General features: G+C 45.4%; 1 protein-coding gene across 1 annotated transcript; it reads left to right on the top strand.

The window, feature by feature from the left end:
- Positions 1-1,714: 1,714 nt before the first annotated feature.
- LOC128404271 (uncharacterized) lies at positions 1,715-21,139 on the top strand. Its single transcript, XM_053369765.1, has 6 exons — positions 1,715-2,174; positions 3,744-4,291; positions 6,509-6,656; positions 9,394-9,553; positions 18,404-18,552; positions 20,875-21,139. Exons 3-6 carry the CDS (start codon positions 6,516-6,518, stop codon positions 21,037-21,039), a joined length of 615 nt encoding a protein of 204 aa, XP_053225740.1. The 5' UTR covers positions 1,715-2,174; positions 3,744-4,291; positions 6,509-6,515; the 3' UTR covers positions 21,040-21,139.
- The last annotated feature ends 393 nt before the right edge of the window (positions 21,140-21,532 follow it).

Below are 21,532 nucleotides of genomic sequence, written 5' to 3' on the forward strand. Positions count from 1 at the left end.
TTTTGGTCATTTAAAGTTTATGATTTTTCTATTTCCTTCTGAGGAAACGGAAAAGTTCAGTGAAACGAGGTTTGTAGCCAGCATCCCGTAAAGGCTTTGTTCTATTTTAGGTTTTTCAATTTTTTCCCCTTAAGCTTTTTGATTTTTAGTGATTTTTATTATTTAGTTGGTTTCCACAAGATAATATTTATAGTCGATTACTTCTCATTTCAGGGATTTTCACGGCATTTTGTGCAATTTCTCAGTTCCTTGACTGTCTTTTTTCTATTGATCCATCAGGCTGTAGCAGATGGAGCGAGAGGGGAGAAGCAGGATCTCTCCATCTCTGCTAGAAGGCAGCTCCAATGGCCTCCTTTCTCCATCAGCTGTCACCTGCCAGCGGCCGCTCAATCAGTCAGCAGATACTGGGAGGGAAGGGAAAGAGGGCCATTCTATCAGCTCTCCTGAGATACCAGTGACCTTTGCTTCCTCCTTGCCTTAAAATGCCCCACCCCAGCTGCTCACGAGAAGACCTTGTAAACTCAGATCTTGCTCTTTCCTCCGCCCTCCCAATCCATTTTCCTTTTGTGCCATGTCTGTTTGAGGATTGTAAACTTGAGGGCAGGGCACCGTCTTCTTTGTGTTGATCTGTAGATTGTTCTAGGAGCCTTGTTTGGCAGAAAGGTGGGATAACGATTCTTCAAATAATTTTTTTGTTTAGTGGGGTTTTCCCCCCACCACTTGTCTCTTCCGGGATCAAATGCCGGCTAAGCCTCCCTGTTATAAACTGGATCGGTGCAGAGTGATTCACCCAGTCTGCCACCTCCTTATCAAACAAACTCACATTTTTTTCACCTAATGCAAACAGGAGGTAACAATTTGTGCAAATCTCTCCTCCCCCCTTCTTACAAACACAATAAACTCTGGCTGCTGAAACAAGGAGATATTCTACGCATGAGCCCTCCGTGATCCTGTTCCAAAAATTAACCAAAAATTGCGGGGGGGGGGATTATAGATTACTTTAAAGAACACTGTAAATATGTTAAAACATTAGCAGGCTTGGTGTAACATTTATGAAGTAGTAATAGAATTAGGATTGGAAAAGAAGTTGAAATTATTTGGAGAAATAAAATTATATGGAAGGAGAAGAAAAGGAAAAAAATTGGAAACCAGGGGTGGGGGTGGGGGGAAGTCAAACAATGCAAACTGGGATTGGATATGTATATATAAGAAGAAGAAAAATGTTGTCATACTCAAAAATTGAAAAATATTTTTTAAAAAACACACGGTTTCCAAGAGAAATTGGTAACACAGATGTAAAATCATGGTTGGGAGACCAAATAGAATTATTTGAATCACACAAAGTTTCTAGAAATCGCAGGAGGGAAGAGTGCTCTTGTGCTTGGGTCCTGCAGATGTTGTACAATGACAATAAAGGTATTTATTGTCCAGGCAAAGGGCCTTCTCGGTAGTGGCGCCCTCCCTGTGGAACGCCCTCCCTTCAGATGTGAAGGAAATAAGCAGCTATCCTATCTTTAAAAGACATCTGTTCAGGGAAGTTTTTAATATTTAATGCTGTACTGTTTTTAACACTTGATTGGGAGCCGCCCAGAGTGGCTGGGGAAACTCAGCCAGATGGGCGGGGTATAAATAATAAATTATTATTATTATTATTATTATTATTATTATTATTATGTTAGAACAGGATGCCAGACTAGATGGCCCTTTGGCTTGATCCAGCACACTCCTCTTATATTGTTTATTTCAGAGTATTTTAATTTCAATGTGGGACACCTAAGAACACGTGGAGCGTGTCAAACAAATAAGACCCGGTGGTGGTGTAGTGGTTAGAGCATCGGACTGGCACCCAGGAGACCTGGGTTCAAATCTCCACTTGACCACAAAGCTCACTGGGTGATCTTGGGGGAGAGAGATGCCTTACAACTTGCAAGCTGAATTTGGCTTGCCGTGCCAGTTATTGAAATCCACGGTTAATTATTAATATTTTTAATCAACCAGTCAATTATTGCATATTTACCAGTGAATTCACCCCAGCCCAAATGCTGGTCGAGGGCCTTCTGAAACTCCCGAGAGAGAGAGAGAGAGAGAGAGAGAGAGAGAGAGAGAGAGAGAGAGATGAATGGGGTCATCCTTCCAAGGGCTTCTCTTTTCTCTGATCGCTCCAGGTGCAACAGGTAACCTTCAGTTACAAACAGGACATCTCTCTTTTTTTGCAAAGGAACTTCCCACAATGCAACACATCTATGCATGTTGTTTTCTGCTATATATGCCATTTTAGGCATGCTTAATCCTAGTACAGTGGTACCTCGGGTTAAGTACTTAATTCGTTCCGGAGGTCTGTTCTTAACTGTTCTTAACTTCACTAAACTGTTACCTGCTCTGCAAAGTGTCGCTCTTCTTGTGCCATTTTTCTCCTGCCACGATAAATCTTACCCAATGAGCAACGCTTGCAGCTTCCAACATGTCCCTTTGTGCTGCCCACGTACTCTTCAGTTTGAGATATTGAGAGCTAGAAACTTAAAAAACAAACAATCCAGAGGTGTGAATGTGATAGGAGTGGCTGCTGCACAAAGCGAAACCTCACTCAGCTCTCTGAGAAACAGTTCTTGGTTTATTCCAAATACAGTGGTACCTCGGGTTAAGTACTTAATTTGTTCCGGAGGTCCGTTCTTAACCTGAAACTGTTCTTAACCTGAAGCACCACTTTAGCTAATGGGGCCTCCTGCTGCCGCCATGCCGCCGGAGCACAATTTCTGTTCTTATCCTGAAGCAAAGTTCTTAACCAGAGGTACTATTTCTGGGTTAGCGGAGTCTGTAACCTGAAGCGTATGTAACCCAAGGTGCCACTGTACAGTCATACCTTGGAAGTCGAACAGAATCCGTTCCGGAAGTCTGTTGGACTTCAAAAATGTTCGAAAACCAAAGCACGGCTTCGACCAAAGCTCCTGCAGCCAGTCAGAAGCCATGTAAGCCCTGTCAGACATTCAGCTTCCAAAAGAATGTTCAAAAACCGGAACACTCCCAGTTTTCGATTGTTCAGGAGCTGGAACGTTCGACTCCCAAGGTGTTCGGGAGCCGAGGTACGACTGTATGTGCGTTTTGGGACATGTTTCACGGCTGTAGAACTACACTGCAAAATTCAGAGGAGTGGGGCTATCAAAGGAGAGCTGTCTTTCAATTCACATATTGTTTCAGAATACGCTGATCCCGTTCTCCCTGTTTGGGGCAGCCGCCAAGATTGCCAAACTTAGCCTGGGACATAAGAACAGAAACTGATCCTTCCTGAACCAGGCCAATGACCCATCCAGGGTTGCTGGAAAAAGGACGTCCTTTTGTCCCAGGTCGCAAGGTGGTTAGATTGGTCTCAACTAGGGCCAGGGCCTTTTCCGTACTGGCCCCGATTTGGTGGAACGCTCTGTCAAAAGACTAGGGCCCTGCAGGACTTGACATCTTTCCGCAGGGCCTGCAAGACAGAGCTGTTCCGCCTGGCCTTTGGTTTGGACTCAGTCTGACCCTTATGTTTCCCTCCCCTTATGGTCTTGATCTATCGGCTACTTTTAAATTGAGGCTGCATTTTAAATTGCATTTTAACCTGTATTTTAAATTGGTCCCCCCCCCCTTATGTTTTTACTGTGATTTTATTGGTGTTAGCCACCCTGAGCCCGGCTCTGGCCGGGGAGGGCGGGGTATAAATAAAATTTATTATTATTATTGTACTTGAATTCTTCTTACTGATTTCCCAGAGACAACTGGTTGGCCACTGTGAGAAGAGGATGCCGAACTAGACACACCATCCACGTGATCCAGCAGCCAGGCTCTTCCGATGTTCTTACTCATGGTTCCTCCAATTGGAAGGGGTTAAGCGAGGCGACTGAACAATCAGATTCCATGCGCCTCGCGGGATCTGCTCAAGTGTCAGATCGCATCTCGGGGCAGCACATCAGCAGGCTGAGACCTGTCAGGATGCGAGGCCAGTGGCCCATGTATGGAGCCTGATGAGGTTACACACCTGGGTGGGCAAAAATGGGGCGGCGGTGGGCGATGCGGGATGGGCGAGGGACAAGCTGGTTGGTTGGTTTGCCGTGTCCAGAGAACCCCATGAGCCAATCAGCTGTTGGGCAGGGAAAACACTCCACAGATGATGTGCTTTGTTATTGGCCAATACAGAGTCAATCAGGTCTGGTGGTACTTGGGGAGGCTGGACCAGGAGAAGGTATAAGGGCCTCCATCGACTGTACTCAGACAACGTCCCTCTACTTCGGCTCCAGAATCCGTGCTGCTGTTCTTCTTGGTAAGTCTCTTCCTGTCCTCCCTTTCATCAGCAACTCAAAACAGCTGGTGGTGTGTGTGCTTTTGTGAAGTCCTGAGAGGAGATGTCCCCAATAGAGCCCTCCAGGGCCTTGGACTGAGGTCAACAGACAGATGTTTGCAAATCCTCTAGAATTCCCCTTCTTTGTGGCTCAGATTCTTGTGTTGGGGAGGATGCCTTTTCATGTGACTGAGCCAGAAATGGGACTCTGTACTTTGGTAAGGGAAAGGTGGTGAAGGATGCTAGGATGTTCTGGAGATGTTGGCGTTGGGGGCCCATCCCATTAGAGCAGGACAGAGGGACATACGGCTCTGCCAGGTTTTATGGACTCCCAAGTTCCTCTAGCCCCAATGGCCAGAGTTGTGGCCTGACAACATCTGGAGAACCGTGTGTCCTCTAGGCTTGCTTTAGGAGAGGACCATACCTCAATGGTAGAGTGCTTCCCTTCCATGTGGAAAGATCTCCCAGGCTCAAACCACTGCCCACCTCCAACTTTTAACAAGAGGATCGGGGATGAAGGAAAGAAAAGGACCATTAATGGTTAGACTGCTAAAAGTTAGGTGGATCAATGGTCTGTCTCAGTGCGAACCATGCTCATCCTACTCAGAGCAGACCCACTGAAATCCATGAGCGAGACGAACTCAGGTCCATTAATGTTAGTAGGTCTCCTCTGAGTATACCCCACGGTGCCCATCCTTTCTGTTTATAAGATATACTGATAGCAAATTCATTCTACGAATTATGGGTCCTTGTGTAGCCAGAACAGGACCAGTCATGCACAAGAAAGAAGTGTCGGTGTTCTGAGGGGAACCTTGAGGTTTGCAGAGATACAAAACTTTAGGATGTGGGGATCCTAATGGGGGGAAAACCACCCCAAACAACCCGCAGAAGGTACAGGATATGCAGTGGTCACAGAATCTTGACCGGCTGTTGGGAGATGGAATGAGGGTGTCGAAAACCAGAAGAGAAATGGAATGGAGTATCCTGCAAGAGGGTATGGCTGACAGGCTAGAATCATGGAGCTGGAAGGGACCCCAGAGGTCATGTAGTCCAAGTCCCTGCAATGCAGGAAACAGAGCTAAATAATTCCCAGCAGGTGGCCACCCAACCTCTCCTGATAAACCTCCCGTGATGTAGAGTCCAGCACCATTCAAGGTAGTCCGCTCTCCTGTCAAGCATCTCTTACCGTCAGAAAGTTCTTCCTGATGTTTAGGTGGAATCTCATTTCTTATCATTTGGGTCTTACCCTCTGGAGCAGCAGAAATCGAGTTTGTTTGTTTGTTTTCCAATTTTTTTATTGATTTTCCAAAAAAAAAATAAACAAACAAACAAAAATCTCCACCGTATTTAAACCAGTCTTAGTAACATTGTTAAGGGACTTCCTCGTATCCCCCTGGTTGAATTTCAGTGTACATCATTTTAACGGTTTTCCAAAACTAGTATTATTATACAATTAACTTAATCACTTAACATCTTTTTTTTCCTTTCCAATTCAGTATTAAACCTATTGATTCATCACGTTACATGTTTAAATCCTAAGCCTATCTAATATTTGCAAGCTTTTCCAATTAAGTTAACTTAACATGTTTAACTAAATATTCTTTAAATTTCATCCATTCTTCCTGATAATCCTCCTCTGGTCACGGACTCTTCCAGTCAGGTCGGCTAGCTCAAGAAATTGAGTTTGCTCTGTCCTCCATCTGAAAGCCCTTCAGAGATTTGAAGGTGGCTATTGTGTCACCTCCAAGTCTTCTCCAGGCTAAATCTGCCCAGCTCCTTCAACCACTCCTCATAAGGCTTGGTTTCCAGACCCTTGATCACCTTAGTCACCCTTCTCTTCAACCATCTGTCTGTCTATCTGTTATGTACTGAAGTTCTCACCCTGGGCCAGCAGGGGGATACTGTAGATAGCTATGCAAATAAGGGATTGAAAGTGACGTTCAGTGATTGGATAGTTTTAGAAAATTATTACAGTTACGTTGTACTGGAGCTCTATATAAGCAGGCTGACTGAACCCTTCAGTTCAGTTCTGTTCTGGCCTGTGTATAAACAAGAGCTGTTTGAAGAATCGCTGTGTCGTCTGATATGTTCACCCACAACTTAACACTATCCTACAGATTTGTCTGTCCAAGAACCACCGCTCCTCGATTCTTTCCCCCTTGGATGTTCCCACTTCGCTCTCCCCTTGGTCTTTTTCAGGTTCACCATGGCAACTCCTTTGGAAAAGTGCTTGGCCACCATCGTCGCGACCTTCCACAAGTATTCCGGGAAGGAGGGGGATAAGTACAAGCTCAACAAGTCGGAGATGAAAGAGCTCCTGATGAACGAACTCCCCGCCTTCCATGGCGTAAGTCCTTCCAGCAGAAAAACCCCTGGGATGTTAAGTCGTCGTTTGCGCAAAAACATTCGGATTAACTGGGAAGCGTGTAGTGCATGTCTGGTGATGTCAAAGTTCAACGAAAAAAGCAGAAGACCCAGTGGATCAGTTCATTCTCTAATCAGTTCATGCATAAGGTCCATATATGTGTAAGTGTGTATTCCACCTGTCTGTTCATAGAGTCCCAAAATCCACACAAAAGGTTGTTACAGTTCCACAGAACCCTTTCACAGAGTCCAAGACAAGGATTTCCGGAATATTAGCCTTGTTTTGCCGTCCTGGGCTTCATCAGTAGTACAAACTCATATATAATATCAGAGGACAGCAGATACTACTATGCCACTGTCCTATGATATCATACAGTGGTACCTCGGGTTACATACGTTTCAGGTTACAGACTCCGCTAACCCAGAAATAGTGCTTCAGGTTAAGAACTTTGCTTCAGGATGAGAACAGAAATCAGGCTCCAGCGGCGTGGCAGCAGCAAGAGGTCCCATTAGCTAAAGTGATGCTTCAGGTTAAGAACAGTTTCAGGTTAAGTACGAACCTCTGGAACGAATTAAGTACTTAACCCGAGGTACCACTGTATATGAGTTTGTACTACTGATGAAGCCCAGGATGGCGAAACAAGGCTAATATTCCAGAAATCCTTGTCTTTGTGAAAGGATTCTGTGGAACTGTAACAACCTTTCGTGTGGATTACTGGATTCTATGAACAGACAGGTGGAATAGATACTTGTATGGACCTTATGCATGAACTGACTAGAGAATGAACTGATCCACTGGGTCTTCTGCTTTTTTCGTTGAACTTTATGAGCTACTTCTGTTGAAATCTACAATTTAATACAACGAATAGTGTGCCTTATTTATTCAAACGTACAGCCAGTTACGTCTTGTGTGTTTATTGAATATGTTTCCTGTAACCAGAGGTTTGTTGTTGTTTAGTGATGTCAAAGGACATGGTGAGAGGCCTCTGTGCCGCATTTCGAATCCAGACCCTGCTGATTAGCTTGAAACTGAAATATCCAGAAGGCAGTTTGTGCAAAGGGTAGGGCAGATGATATTTTGAATTAGCGGATCTTGATGTCTTTTAATGGACTATTAAGATAGCTGCCTGCTTTATCTTTGGGGGGGGAATGATGGGGTGTTTTACTGCCCCAGTCCGCTAACATTGGCCTTTTACCTGTCTCAGGAAAGAGGAAAGAAAGTACATTTTCACATAGCGCATAAACTTTGGAACGCCCTCCAATAGGAGGCGGGGTGGCTACCAAAAGACAGTGGAACCTTGATTCTCGAACTTAATCCGTTCCGGAAGTCCGTACGACTCCCGAAACGTTCGAAAACCAAGGCACGGCTTCCGATTGGTGCAGGCGCCCTGGAAACAATAGCTGACAGCCGCATCGGACGTTCAGCTTCTGAAAAATGTTCAAAAACCGGAACACTGACTTCTGGGTTTTTGGCCTTCGGGAGCCGATTTGTTCATCAACTAAGCCGTTTGAGAACCAAGGTTCCACACAGTAGATAACTTTGAAAGAGGATGGCTAGGCTTCTGAATCCCAGCTGCTGGATACCACTGGAAGGGAGAAAGGGCTTTTGCGCTTGAATCCTGCTTGCATTGGCCACTGTGGGAACAGGATTCTGAGCTAGATGGGCTGTTGGCCTGATCCAAAAGGCTCTTATGTTTTATAAACACACATCAATGCATTTCTGGGGCATTTTATGCTGAAGATGTGTTTTTTTGCTTTAAGATGGAAAACGGTAAGTGGTAAGTGGCTGAAATTTGGGGAAGGTACTGGTGGCAATCTGTGGTCATATCCTAGAGCAGGGGTCTGCAAACTTTTTCAGCAGGGGGCCGGTCCACTGTCCCTCAGCCCTTGTGGGGGGCCGGATTATATTTTGAAAAATAAAATAAAAAATGAACGAATTCCGATGCCCCACAAATAACCCAGAGATGCATTTTAAAGAAAAGGACACATTCTACTCATGTAAAAACACGCTGGTTCCCAGACCGTCCGTGGGACGGATTTAGAAGGCGGTTGGGCCGGATCCGGCCCCTGGGCCTTAGTTTGCCTACCCATGTCCTAGAGGGATGAACCCAAAGGCCTATTTATATGTAAGCTGCCTAATGCAGAGGCATCTAGGGTAAATTCTGGATGCAGTTTAAGATTTGTGTGCTGCTGATCAATATAACCACAATGTGACCTGATGGCAGTCTGTGTAATACTGTTTGTGTCTTATTATATATCTTTAGTATTTTTTCTCTTCTCTATTTTTCTTCTTTAAGTTCTGTTTCATCTTTTCTTCCTTTCCCTTCTCATTAAATTCACAAATTAATTAAAATTAAAAGGCTTGTAACAGGGGAATGTCCAAGGAAGTAGTGCAAAGGAACTTATTTAGTTGCCTGCCTTCTCAGTGTACCTGTTGCTTGGCCTGTTTGAGTGGATCTTTAGTTAAAATGGTTATTATTATTATTATTATTATTATTATTATTATTAAAATACCTCCACTCTTTGGCAAAAAGGATCCCAGAGTTATCATAAGATTATTTTTTAAAAAAATCTCAATGCAATCCCAACCCTCCTTTTTACAACCAAAAAAAAAAAAAAAAGACACAGCATGAAAGGAAACGGTGAGGAGGAAGGAAGAGAAAAACAGGCTCTGAATTATTGAAGCTAACGGTTTACTTTTTTCTTTCCAATGCTCCCAGAAACGGATGGACGGGGCGGAATTCCAGAAGATCATGAATGACCTGGACCACAACCGGGACCAGGAAATAGACTTCCAGGAGTTCTTGTGCTTCCTGGCTTGTGTGGCGATGGGATTCGACGAATTCTTTCGGGGTTGCCCCAAATGCCCACTCCCAAAAAAATAAGCCCTGGAGGATCACACTTGCAGTGTCTTCCAATTTAAATTCATAACAATAAAATTTTCTTTTTAATATTAACCCTGACCTTCCTGTCCTTTTTTCCCTTGGTGGTTACTTGTCAGGGCACTTTATGTAGAGGATTCCGTAATTCACAGAAAATTGGATGGTGGCAAAAAAATTCTCACAGGGACTAGTAGCATGGATTGAGAAAGGGGTGGGGGGGCACAGCGGTTAGCTCCACCCACTGTGCAAGTCAGGTCTCAGGTGACAGGGCAAAGTGCTATTTAACCCCTCTCTTGCTGTGAACGGTGATGAGGCATTGGCAGAGTTGTCTGTTTATAGCAGCCTTTCTCAACCTGTGTGTCCCCAGATGTTGATGAACTACAACTCCCATCACCCCTAGCTAGCAAGGCCAGAGCTCAGGGATGATGGGAGTTGTAGTCCAACAACATCTGGGGACCCACAGGTTGAGAACTGCTGGTTTATAGGCTTTCACTGTTGAATGGCATATTGGAGAACCTTTGGCTCTGCTGCCACGTGGGAGATAAAGATCCCGTTCTGCCCGTTCCTGTGGAACGCCCTCCCATCAGATTTCAAGGAGATAAAGGAACTACACAACTTTTAGAAGACATCTGAAAGCAGCCCTATATCAGGAAGTTTTTAATGTTTGACGTTTTATTATCTTTTTATAAGTTCTGGAAGCCGCCCAGAGTGGCTAGGGAAACCCAGCCAGGTGGGCGGGGTATAAATAATAACATTATTATTGTTATATTCCTAGCCGTGATTCCAGAAAAAGAAAACTCTGATTACCAGATAATCCATTCCAGATTTTATACCGGATTTAGTGGGTTGGAGAATATTCTGGGATAGAGGCAGTAATGAGCATTTGAGTTGTACGTCTGTGTGGATCAGAGAGAGGGGGGAGACAGGAGATGCTTGCTGTTTACTTTTATTTGGTGTCTACAATTAAAGCGGGGAGTGAGGTTGGAAGGTGACCATCTCAGTGCATATAGGCAGGCAACAGACCACAGCAACGCAGGAAATGAACCACCCAAGGCACGAAGCAGCCTGGCAACCTGAGAACAGTCTAGATACCTGGGCGGGCCTCTTTTCACACACCTGTTCAGCAGGTTTCGACTCGAAGGCCTGAGGCTGTGTCTCCAGCTGGGACTGGGGGCTGAGGGAACAGCACTCGGAAATGTTCTCAAAGGAAAGGGCTGAGGTTACTGGGTTTATCAAGGATTCCCGAAAGAAATCGTAGCTCACCATGAGTACAATGGCAGTCCTATCTGGAGGGTAATGGTAAAGGGCCCCCTGATTCAGTCATGAGCGACTCTGGGGTTGCGGCGCTCATCTCGCTTTATTGGCCGAGGGAACCAGCGTACAGCTTCTGGGTCATGTGGCCAGCATGACTAAGCCACTTCTGGTGAACCAGAGCAGCGCACGGAAACACCATTTACCTTCCCACCAGAGTGGTACCTATTTATCTACTTGCACTCTGACATGCTTTTGAACTGCTAGGTTGGCAGGAGCAGGGACCGAGCAACGGGAGCTCACCCTGTCATGGGGATTTGAACCGCCGACCTCTGATCAGCAAGTCCTAGGCTCTGTGGTTTAACCCACAGCGCCACCCGCATCCTTGGAGGGACTGAACCTCAAACCTTCTGGATGCAGAGTAGACACTGAGACCTTCCCCTATGACAGAGCAACGTAGGAAGCTGCCTTAATTGAGTCAGACCACTGCTCCATCTAGCTCAGAACTGTCTGCACTGGCCGGCAGTGGTTTTACAGGGCTTCAGGCTGGGCGGCATTCCTGGTCCCACCTAGAGCTCCTGGAGGATGAAACCTGCATACAAAGCTCTACTTACCCAATGCAATACTTTGGAATGAACACAACAGGCTTCCTTCTGGTGACCTCCAGATGAGGTTGGGCTCCAACTCCCATCAGCCCCCAGGCAACATGGCCAACGGTCAGGGTCTCAGGACTGATGGGAATTGTAGTCTATCTGCCCGGCAGCAGATGTCCATGGTTTCAGACGGAGCCTTCAGACCTTTCGAGTGTCCCTATTTCCCAGGGATTTACAGAAGCCGTCCCAGTTTCTGATTTGATCCTGGAATGTCCCACTTTTCCTTGTTGTTGTTTAGTCGTTTAGTCATGTCCGACTCTTCATGACCCCCTGGACCAGAGCACGCCAGGCACTCCTGTCTTCCACTGCCTCCCGCAGTTTGGTCAGACTCATGTTTGTAGCTTCGAGAACACTGTCCAACCATCTCGTCCCCTGTCGCCCCCTTCTCCTTGTGCCCTCCATCTTTCCCAACATCAGAGTCTTTTCCAGGGAGTCTTCTCTTCCGGCTTGGGATTCATCCAGCCCAGCCTTTCGCATGATGAATTCTGCATATACCGTAAGTTAAATAAGCAGGGAGACAATATACAGCCTTGCCGTACTCCTTTCCCAATTTTGAACCAATCAGTTGTTCCATATCCAGTTCTAACTGTAGCTTCTTGTCCCACATAGAGATTTCTCAGGAGACAGATGAGGTGATCAGGCACTCCCATTTCTTTAAGAACTTGCCATAGTTTGCTGTGGTCAACACAGTCAAAGGCTTTTGCATAGTCACTTTTCCTTAGGACGTCCCTATTTTCACTGGAGAAATGTTGGAGGGTATGGGATTATGCGACCCCCACAAGCCAAGGAGATAAGTAACTATGCAACCTTTAGAAGACATCTGAAAGCACCCTGTATAGGGACAGTTTTTAAATGTTTAATGATTTATTATGTTATATTTTTATTTATACACACACACACACACACACACCATTTTCAACAGTAATTAAACATACTTTTACATCTTATTCAATTTTTTTGACTTCCATCAGTCCTGTCTGAAAATTTTCCAATCTAATCTCTTAGTATGCCTTTCTTATTTTCCCTATTACATTTCAAACTCGTAACCAATATCTCTATCTTTTTCTACTTTGTACCACTTCATATATTTCTCCTTACAAAACTTTCAGTCCTACTAGCGTAATTTGTTGATTACAGCTGCTCTTCAAATAATTCATATACTTCTTCCAATCTTCTGTAAATCTCTGGTCCCGCAGGTTTCGAATCCTTCCTGTCATTTTGTCCAATTCTGCATAGTCCATTAATTTCGTCTGCCATTCTTCTTTTGTCGGAATTTCTTCTTGCTTCCATTTCTGGGCTATTATTATTATGTTTTTATATACAGTGGTACCTCGGGTTAAGTACTTAATTCGTTCCAGAGGTCTGTTCTTAACCTGAAGCACCACTTTAGCTAATGGGGCGTCCCACTGCTGCCGCACCTCGGAGTACGATTTCTGTTCTCATCCTGAAGCAAAGTTCTTAACCTGAGGTACTATTTCTGGGTTAGCGGAGTCTGTAACCTGAAGTGTATGTAACCCGAGGTACCACTGTATGTTGGAAGCTGCCCAAAGTGGCTGTGGCAACCCACAGTGATGATGGGTGGAGTACCATCATCATCATCATCATTGAACAGGACATCCCTATTTTCATCGGAAAAATGTTGCAAAGTATGGTCTTTCCCAGTCCAACCTGGAGGTGGCAGGGACCAAACCTGGAGCCATCTGCATGCAAAGGTTTTACCCTGTCGCTGAGCCCTTCCTTTGAGTCATGTTCCCACATGCACAGGCTGCCTATCCAGGCTTCAGAGACAGACTTTCGGCAGATCCAGTTTATTATTTCGTAAGCACTGCGGGGATGGGAATAATAAACATGTCCCTGTTGAAATCTAGGCTTCTATCTACAACATTCCTAACATATGCTAGGCTCTTGGAGTCACTCTGACAGCAGAAGCGTTCGTTTTTTTAAAAGGGATATTTTCCCTCTCTCTGCTTCAGGCTCTGCTGGCGAAAGGGACAAGAGGAGCCTCGAACTCAGGGCTTGCTAGGAGCAAAGAGGTGGCTCAGAGTCAAGGGTTCCTGCTGCAGAACTGAGCACGAGACACCGGCATTTCTGGAAGCGGAGGCTATGCAGAGCAGTTGTTTGCTGGGCGCCAGAAAAGAAACATTCGGCTGAGTTTACATCGTAGTTTCATACGGCTGGGTTTCTCCCTCTACTTAGCTGGGTGAGTCATTTCCCCCCTTCTCTTCACCATCTTTTAAAAACAAACAGCTGTGCTGGCCAGGGCGGCAGGGAGATGGAGTCCAACAAAATCTAGAAGGGCACAAGTTTCCCATCCTTGCATTCAATAATGATCCCTGATTGGTTGGGACAAGATTGGTCTAGGATAGTGGTGGAGGAAGTCTATGGGGCACCCCCAAATGTTGATAGACTACTGCTCCCCTTGTCCCTTGGCTACCCGCTATGTTGTCTGGGGCTGGTGGGAGTTGCTTTTTTGGAAATACTTTAGGTACGTCCAACACTATCTCCTTTGTCTTGCTGATATTAAGGTGCAAGCCGTTCCCTGGGCACCACATAGATATTTTTTGGACCTGCCCTCTATACGCTGATTGGTCTCCACCTGTTATTAAACCCATTATGGTGGTGTCACCTGCAAACTTAATAATTGCAGTAGACGGGTCAGGTGATACACAATCGTATGCATACAATGAATACAGGTAGGGACTTAGCACACATCCCTGTGCTGATTTTTAAGGAATTAGATGTTACACATCCAATCCTCACTGTTTGTGTCCAATCTATCAGAAAGTCTTTTTTAAAATATTTTTTATTAATTTTAACATATAAATTATAAAATGTACCACAAAACTTATACAATCTTTTTAGACTTCTATCAACACCTCTGATGATCCACCATTTTAGCCACTTCTTATGCATTTCTTAACTTTATATTGCCTTTACATCTCTTAACAAATCATCCTCCCCCTTGTCCAATTTTACAATACTTCCAATAATACTCATCACAGAACTTCTTGCAACCCTACAAACGTCGTCTGTTCTTCACAAATGCTTTTCAAATAGTCCGTAAATTTACTCCAGTCTTCCGTGAATTTCTGGTCTCGCCGGTTTCGAATCCTTCCTGTTAGTTTATCTAATTCTGCATAGTCCTCCATTCATCCTCCATTCTTCAATCGTCGGTAACTCTTCTTGCTTCCATTTTTGGGCCAATAATATTCTTGCTGCTGTTATTGCATATAAAATGAGCTTACATTTCTTTCTATTTATGTCACTCCCCACAATGCCCAATAGAAATTCTTCTGGTTTCTTTATAAATGCATATTTCAACATTTTTTTCAACTATCAGAAAGTCTTTAATCCAGTCACAGATGGTAGAAGGAAGGTTCATGTCGGTCAGCTTTTTAATGAGGATGTCTGGAAGGATGGTATTAAAAGCCGAGCTATAATCAATAAACAACATCCTGACATAGTTCTCCGGTTTCTCTAGATGAGTTGGAGTTCAGCAACATCCCGGAGGCAGAACGTAGGAAACTGCCTTCTACTAATCATATCATTGGTTCGCATAGCTCAGTGCTGTCAACACTGACCGGCAGCAGCTCTCTAGGGTTTTAGGCAGGGCACATTCCTGGCTTTCCCATTGGGGATTGAACCCAGAACATTCTTCATGCAAACAAGGGCTCAACCACCGAGCTAGAAGCCTTTCCTTGTTACAAGGAGACTGGATCATCTTAGCTATCCACGTCTTATTTTGTTGCATAAGGACACAAGTCACGAAATTTTAAGACACCTGCTTCTTGGGAGAAAAGCAACAACAAACCTAGACAGCATCTTAAAAAGCAGAGACATCACCTTGCCGACAAAGGTCCATATAGTTAAAGCTATGGTTTTCCCAGTAGTGATGTCTGGAAGTGAGAGCTGGACCATAAAGAAGGCTGATCACCGAAGAATTGATGCTTTTGCATTATGGTGCTGGAGCAGACTCTTGAGAGTCCCATGGACTGCAAGAAGATCAAACCTATCCATTCTTAAGGAAATCAGCCCTGAGTGCTCACTGGAAGGACAGATCCTGAAGCTGAGGCTCCAATACTTTGGCCACCTCATGAGAAGAGAAGACTCCCTGGAAAAGACCCTGATGTTGGGAAAGATGGAGGGCAGAAGGAGAAGGGGACGACAGAGGACGAGATGGTTGGACAGTGTTCTTGAAGCTACCAGCATGAGTTTGACCAAACTGTGGGAGGCAGTGGAAGACAGGAGTGCCTGGCGTACTCTGGTCCAGGGGGTCACGAAGACTAAACGACTAAACAACATCAACAACACGGGAGTCATGTAGACATGTCTAAGGGTCAATATAGTCATTTGAAGCATGGTGCAAGTGCTGTCAATCGCATTATAGTCTGGCCTTCATTGACAAGCCAATGCAAAGCAGCTAAGAAAGTTCTGGATAAGACAATTGGAGATTCTTGTAAGAATCCATCAGAGGAATCCATGCAAATTTTGATCAAGCGTACAGTAGTTTGGGATACAAGAGTCTGCTCAACAAGAAACTGAACATACAAAAACCCAGTGGTAGGAACTGGGACTTCTTGTAATGGAAAAGAGAGGATAGAGACAAATTCTGGGAACTGGTGGCCTAGGGTTTAAATTAAGTGAGATAAGGCGGTGGGAGAAATTTCAAATTGCCAGCATCGACTGCAGGTGTCTGCTATAGATCCAAGAGCTATGAAGCAATAGAGCAATGAGAGACTGAGTAGGTTTAAATGGTGGTACGACTGATGCCTTTAAAGCATCACGAGGAATGAATCAAGGCTGCATTCTGGTTCCTGCTCTTTTAACGTCTATATTAACGATTTGGTGCCATATTTAGCCAACGCAAACTTCCCCACTGCAGTAATTAGGGACAGAAAGATCTCAGTAGTGATGTGTGCAGATGATTTAAGACCAACAGTATGATTTTTGGCAAACATAGTCCTAGGTATAAATGCTGCCTAGAAAGGGACACAGGTAGCGCTGTGGTCTAAACCACTGAGCCTCTTGGGCTTGCCGATCAGAAGGTCGGCGGTTTGAATCCCCGCGATGGAGTGAGCTCCTGTTGTTCTGCCCCAGCTCCTGCCAACTTAGCAGTTTGAAAGCACACCAGTGCAAGTAGATAAATAGGTACCGCTGTGGCGGGAAGGTAAACAGTGTTTCCGTGCGCTCTAGTTTCTGTCATGGTGTCCCATTGTGCCAGAAGTGATTTAGTCATGCTGGCCACATGACCCGGAAAGCTGTCTGTGGACAAACGCCGGCTCCCTCGGCCTGAAAGTGAGATGATCGCTGCAACCCCATAGTCGCCTTTACAAGGAGACTGGATCATCTTAGCTATCCACGTCTTATTTTGTTGCATAAGGACACAAGTCACGAAATTTTAAGACACCTGCTTCTTGGGAGAAAAGCAACAACAAACCTAGACAGCATCTTAAAAAGCAGAGACATCACCTTGCCGACAAAGGTCCATATAGTTAAAGCTATGGTTTTCCCAGTAGTGATGTCTGGAAGTGAGAGCTGGACCATAAAGAAGGCTGATCACCGAAGAATTGATGCTTTTGCATTATGGTGCTGGAGCAGACTCTTGAGAGTCCCATGGACTGCAAGAAGATCAAACCTATCCATTCTTAAGGAAATCAGCCCTGAGTGCTCACTGGAAGGACAGATCCTGAAGCTGAGGCTCCAATACTTTGGCCACCTCATGGGAAGAGAAGACTCCCTGGAAAAGACCCTGATGTTGGGAAAGATGGAGGGCACAAGGAGAAGGGGGCGACAGAGGACGAGATGCTTGGACAGTGTTCTGGAAGCTACCAGCATGAGTTTGACCAAACTGCGGGAGGCAGTGGAAGACAGGAGTGCCTGGCGTGCTTTGGTCCATGGGGTCATGAAGAGTCCGACATGACTAAACGACTAAACAACAAGGACACAAGAATCACCCAGCAGGATAAGGTCAGTGGCCTATCTGGTCCAGCATCCTATTCTCACAGTGGCCAGCCAGATGTCTGTGGGAAACCCTCAGCAGGACCCGAGTGCAAGAACACTCTCCCCTCGGCCCAGTATGCCTTGGCCCAGTATACCTGAAGGAGCATCTCCACCACCGTCGTTCAGCCCAGACACTGAGGTCCAGCTCTGAGGGTCTTCTGGCAGTTCCCTCACTGTGAGAAGTGAGGTTACAGTGAACCAGGCAGGGGACCTTCTCTGTGGTGGCGCCTGCCCTGCAGAACACCCTCCCGTCAGATGTCAAGGAAATAAACAACTATCTGACTTTTAGAAGAAGACATCTGAAGGCAGCCCTGTTTAGGGAAGTTTTTCATCTTTTATCGTGTTTTTAATATTCTGTTGGGAGCCGCCCAGAGTGGCTGAGGAAATACAACCAGATGAGCGGGATATAAATAAATAAATAATTAAATAATTAAATAAACAAACAAACAAACAAACAAACAAATAATATATTATTATTATTATTATTATTATTATTATTATTATTATTATTATTACTATTACTCCTGCAGTTTGCAGCAACAGAGGTTCAGAAGCATTACAGTGGTACCTTGGGTTAAGAACTTAATTCGTTCTGGAGGTCCGTTCTTAACCTGAAACTGTTCTTAACCTGAGGCTTCCACTTTAGCTAATGAGGCCTCCCACCGCCGCTGCAACGCAATTTCTGCTCTCATCCTGAAGCAAAGTTCTTAACCCAAGGTACTATTTCTGGGTTAGCGGAGTCTGTAACCTGAAGCGTCTGTAACCCGAGGTACCACTGTACTGCCTCTGACCGTGGAGAAAAAGCACAGCCATCATGACTGACAGCCATTGACAGCCTCTTCCTCCACGAATTTATCTAGCCTGCAAGTCCAGTTTTGTAACCACTGAGGGCTGAGTTCTAATCCTACCCCTCTCTCTGCATCTTCCTTTTTCCCCCCTTCCAGACATCAAGATGCAAGCTCCCCTTGAGGAGTGCCTGGGGGTTCTGGTGAACACCTTCCACAAATATTCTGGCAAGGAAGGAGACCGGCTTAAACTCAACAAGGCTGAGATGAGGGAGCTGCTTCTCCACGAACTCCCCACCTTTGTCAGGGTGAGATCCTATGGCGATGGCATTTTACCATTGCACTGTGGAGAGTGTATTAACTTATGGTCTGTGTGTGTGGTTTGGGAGCTGCATGGCCAGGGAAAAAACAATGCTGTCCAGGGTTGTAAAGACTGCGGAGAGAATAATTGGGTGCACACTTCCCACCTTGGATCAAATCTATGCTTCCAGGTGCCATAAGAAAGCTGCAGAGATAGTGCAGGATAGTGCCCACCCTGGAAATGATCTCTTTCGGCTTCTGCCTTCTGGAAGAAGGTACAGTGGTACCTCTGGTTGCGAACGGGATCCGTTCCGGAGCCCTGTTCGCAACCTGAGCAGAACGCAACCTGCATCTGCGCATGCGCGTACCGCGATTCGCCGCTTCTGCGCATGCGCGTGACATCATTTTGAGTGTTTGCCCATGCATGAGCGGCAAAACCCGGAAGTAACCCTTTCCGGTACTTCTGGGTCGCTGCAGGATGCAAACTGAAAACGCTCAACCTGAAGCAAACGCAACACGAGGTATGACTGTACAGGCTTATAAAGACTAGGACAAGCCGCCTGAGAAACAATTTCTATCCAAATGCAATTTTGGTTTTAAACGCAGTGTAAGGTAGTCTTTAGGGATGTGGGTGGTGTTGTGGGTTAAACCACAGAGCCTAGGGCTTGCCGATCAGAAGGTCAGCGATTTGAATCCCCGCGATGGGGTGAGCTCCCGTTGCTCGGTCCCTGCTCCTGCCAACCTAGCAGTTCGAAAGCTCATCAAAGTGCAAGTAGATAAATAGCTACCACTCCAGAGGGAAGGTAAACGGCGTTTCCGTGCACTGCTCTGGTTCGCCAGAAGCGGCTTAGTCATGCTGGCCACATGACCCGGAAGCTGTACGCTGGCTCCCTCGGCCAATAAAGCGAGATGAGCGCCACAACCCCAGAGTCGTCCACGATGGGACCTAATGGCCAGGGGTCCCTTTACCTTTTAAGGTAGTCTTTATGTGAATATATTGTATTCAATTATGGGGTATCAGAGTTCTTAGGGGCTAACCAGGCTGGGATAGCAGGCTTGTGGGTTTTTGAATGACTGATGTAGATTTTTCAATTTCGTTGTTCTGTATGGGACAATGACAATAAAGATTATCGTATCGTATCAAAGACTTCCCTTCCGAGGTGGTGGCGAGGGGTGAAGGGAGGTGGTGATCATTCTCATAATTTTATTTGTATGCCGCCTTTCCATAGCTAAAGCCGTGCTCAAGGCAGCTTACAACATAGAATCGTACAAGGGATCCGAGGGTCATCTAGTCCAACCCCAGCAGTGCAGGAATCTTTTGCCCAACGTGGGGCTCAAACCCACAATCCTGAGAATAAGAGCCTCGTTCTCTACCGATTGAACTATCCCTGACGTGAAAAGATATACATAACTAGAAACATCGTAAAAGTAGCCACAGACAATAAATAAAACGTATCAAAAAGTACATGACCGTAATTGAACCATTTCCATGTGTATCGTTCTAAGATCTAAAAATAAAGATACAAAAGCTAATATCAGTAACAGCGGCAGCAACAAAATCCAACAAAACCCCCTAAACAATGGAAATAATGTTGCCATACATCTTTAGGGTCTAAGTCAAGGATAAGGAAACTGGATTGAGTACTTGGAACTCGCAAAGCTTTGGAGCACAGAAGCTTCCTTATACAGAGGCAGACCAACTAGTCCATCTATCTTAACATACTGACTGGCAGAAGTGGCTCTCTCTCAGCACTTCCCGAAGATGTATTGGGATTGAACCTGGAAGCCTCTGTGTGCAAAGGAGGTGCTTCACCCACCGAACCATGGCCCTTAGTCTCTCCGCACCATGAATTAATGGAACTGAAGGTAAGGAGAGCAGGTTCCCGGAGGGAAGCTTTTTCCAGGCGGACCACTCCCAGCATCATTGCCAGGCATAGCTGAATAAAGCTTTTGTTTCAGATCTTTTGTTGAATCTTGCACTTTATGCCTTAAAACCTGAATTCAACACACACACACACACACGGTACTATGCAAGGAAATCTGCTTTACTCTCATCTCTTTCCCGCAGCTATCTGTCAATATCTATCACAGCTATCTGCCAATCACCCATTCCCACCACCCTTCTGAGTAATACCCCTCCCCACCTTCTCACTATATAGAAGGATCTGGCAACTTCTGTTTCAGTGTATCTGAAGAAGTGTGCATGCACACGAAAGCTCATACCAAGAACTAACTTAGTTGGTCTTTAAGGTGCTACTGGAAGGAAAAAAATTTTTTGTTTTGACTATGGCAGACCAACACGGCTACCTTTCTGTAACTCTTTCCCGCAGGGCAAGATAGACGAACCCGGGTTTAAGAACTTGATGAAGAAACTAGATGAGAATGGAGATGAGGAACTGGATTTCCAGGAGTATGCCGTCTTCTTGGCTCTCACCGCTTCCCTGTGCAATGAGTTCTTCCAGGAGTGCTCAGATGAGAACAACCGGAAGAGATGAGGTCAGCGTTTCCAAGGGGACCTCTTTCACTGTTACACCAGCCTGACCAAAAACCTGCCAGGAGGGGCTGACCGTACAGTAATAAAGATTATTCAAATTGTGTGTGTGTGTGTGTGTGTTCTTTCGGCTGGCAATTTTTAGCCAAGGCTGAGGGCCACATTCCCTTATGGGGGACACAAGAGCCCTGAGAGAGTCCTTTGCAGGTTCTCCATCGGTCGGATAAAAGAACAGAGGCCAACCAGAGAATATTGAGAAGCAAAGCAGCTAGTAAGCCTGATCTTTATTGAACTGTTGCAACAGGGTGCTCCCCTCACACGCAGGAAAGGAGGAGGACCCCGAACAAAGGTGTGTCCGCCTTTATATAGACATTTTAAATTGCCCGCCTTGGAGTCCAAGACCACCCCCCAGAAACATCACACCTACATCACAGAAAGGGCGGTCTACAGCAGAAATCTGAGTGCGTTGTTTACCTCCTGTCATTGTTTATCTCCTG

This window comes from Podarcis raffonei, chromosome 16 (genome assembly GCF_027172205.1).
Source record: "Podarcis raffonei isolate rPodRaf1 chromosome 16, rPodRaf1.pri, whole genome shotgun sequence".
In the NCBI taxonomy this organism is placed as follows: domain Eukaryota; kingdom Metazoa; phylum Chordata; class Lepidosauria; order Squamata; family Lacertidae; genus Podarcis; species Podarcis raffonei.

Excerpts from the sequence above, each read along its gene's own strand:
- LOC128404271 (XM_053369765.1), top strand. The coding sequence starts at position 6,516 with ATGGCAACTCCTTTGGAAAAGTGCTTGGCCACCATCGTCGCGACCTTC. Across the intron at positions 6,657-9,393 it reads AACTCCCCGCCTTCCATGGC|AAACGGATGGACGGGGCGGA; the intron begins GTAAGTCCTTCC and ends CAATGCTCCCAG. Across the intron at positions 18,553-20,874 it reads AACTCCCCACCTTTGTCAGG|GGCAAGATAGACGAACCCGG; the intron begins GTGAGATCCTAT and ends TCTTTCCCGCAG.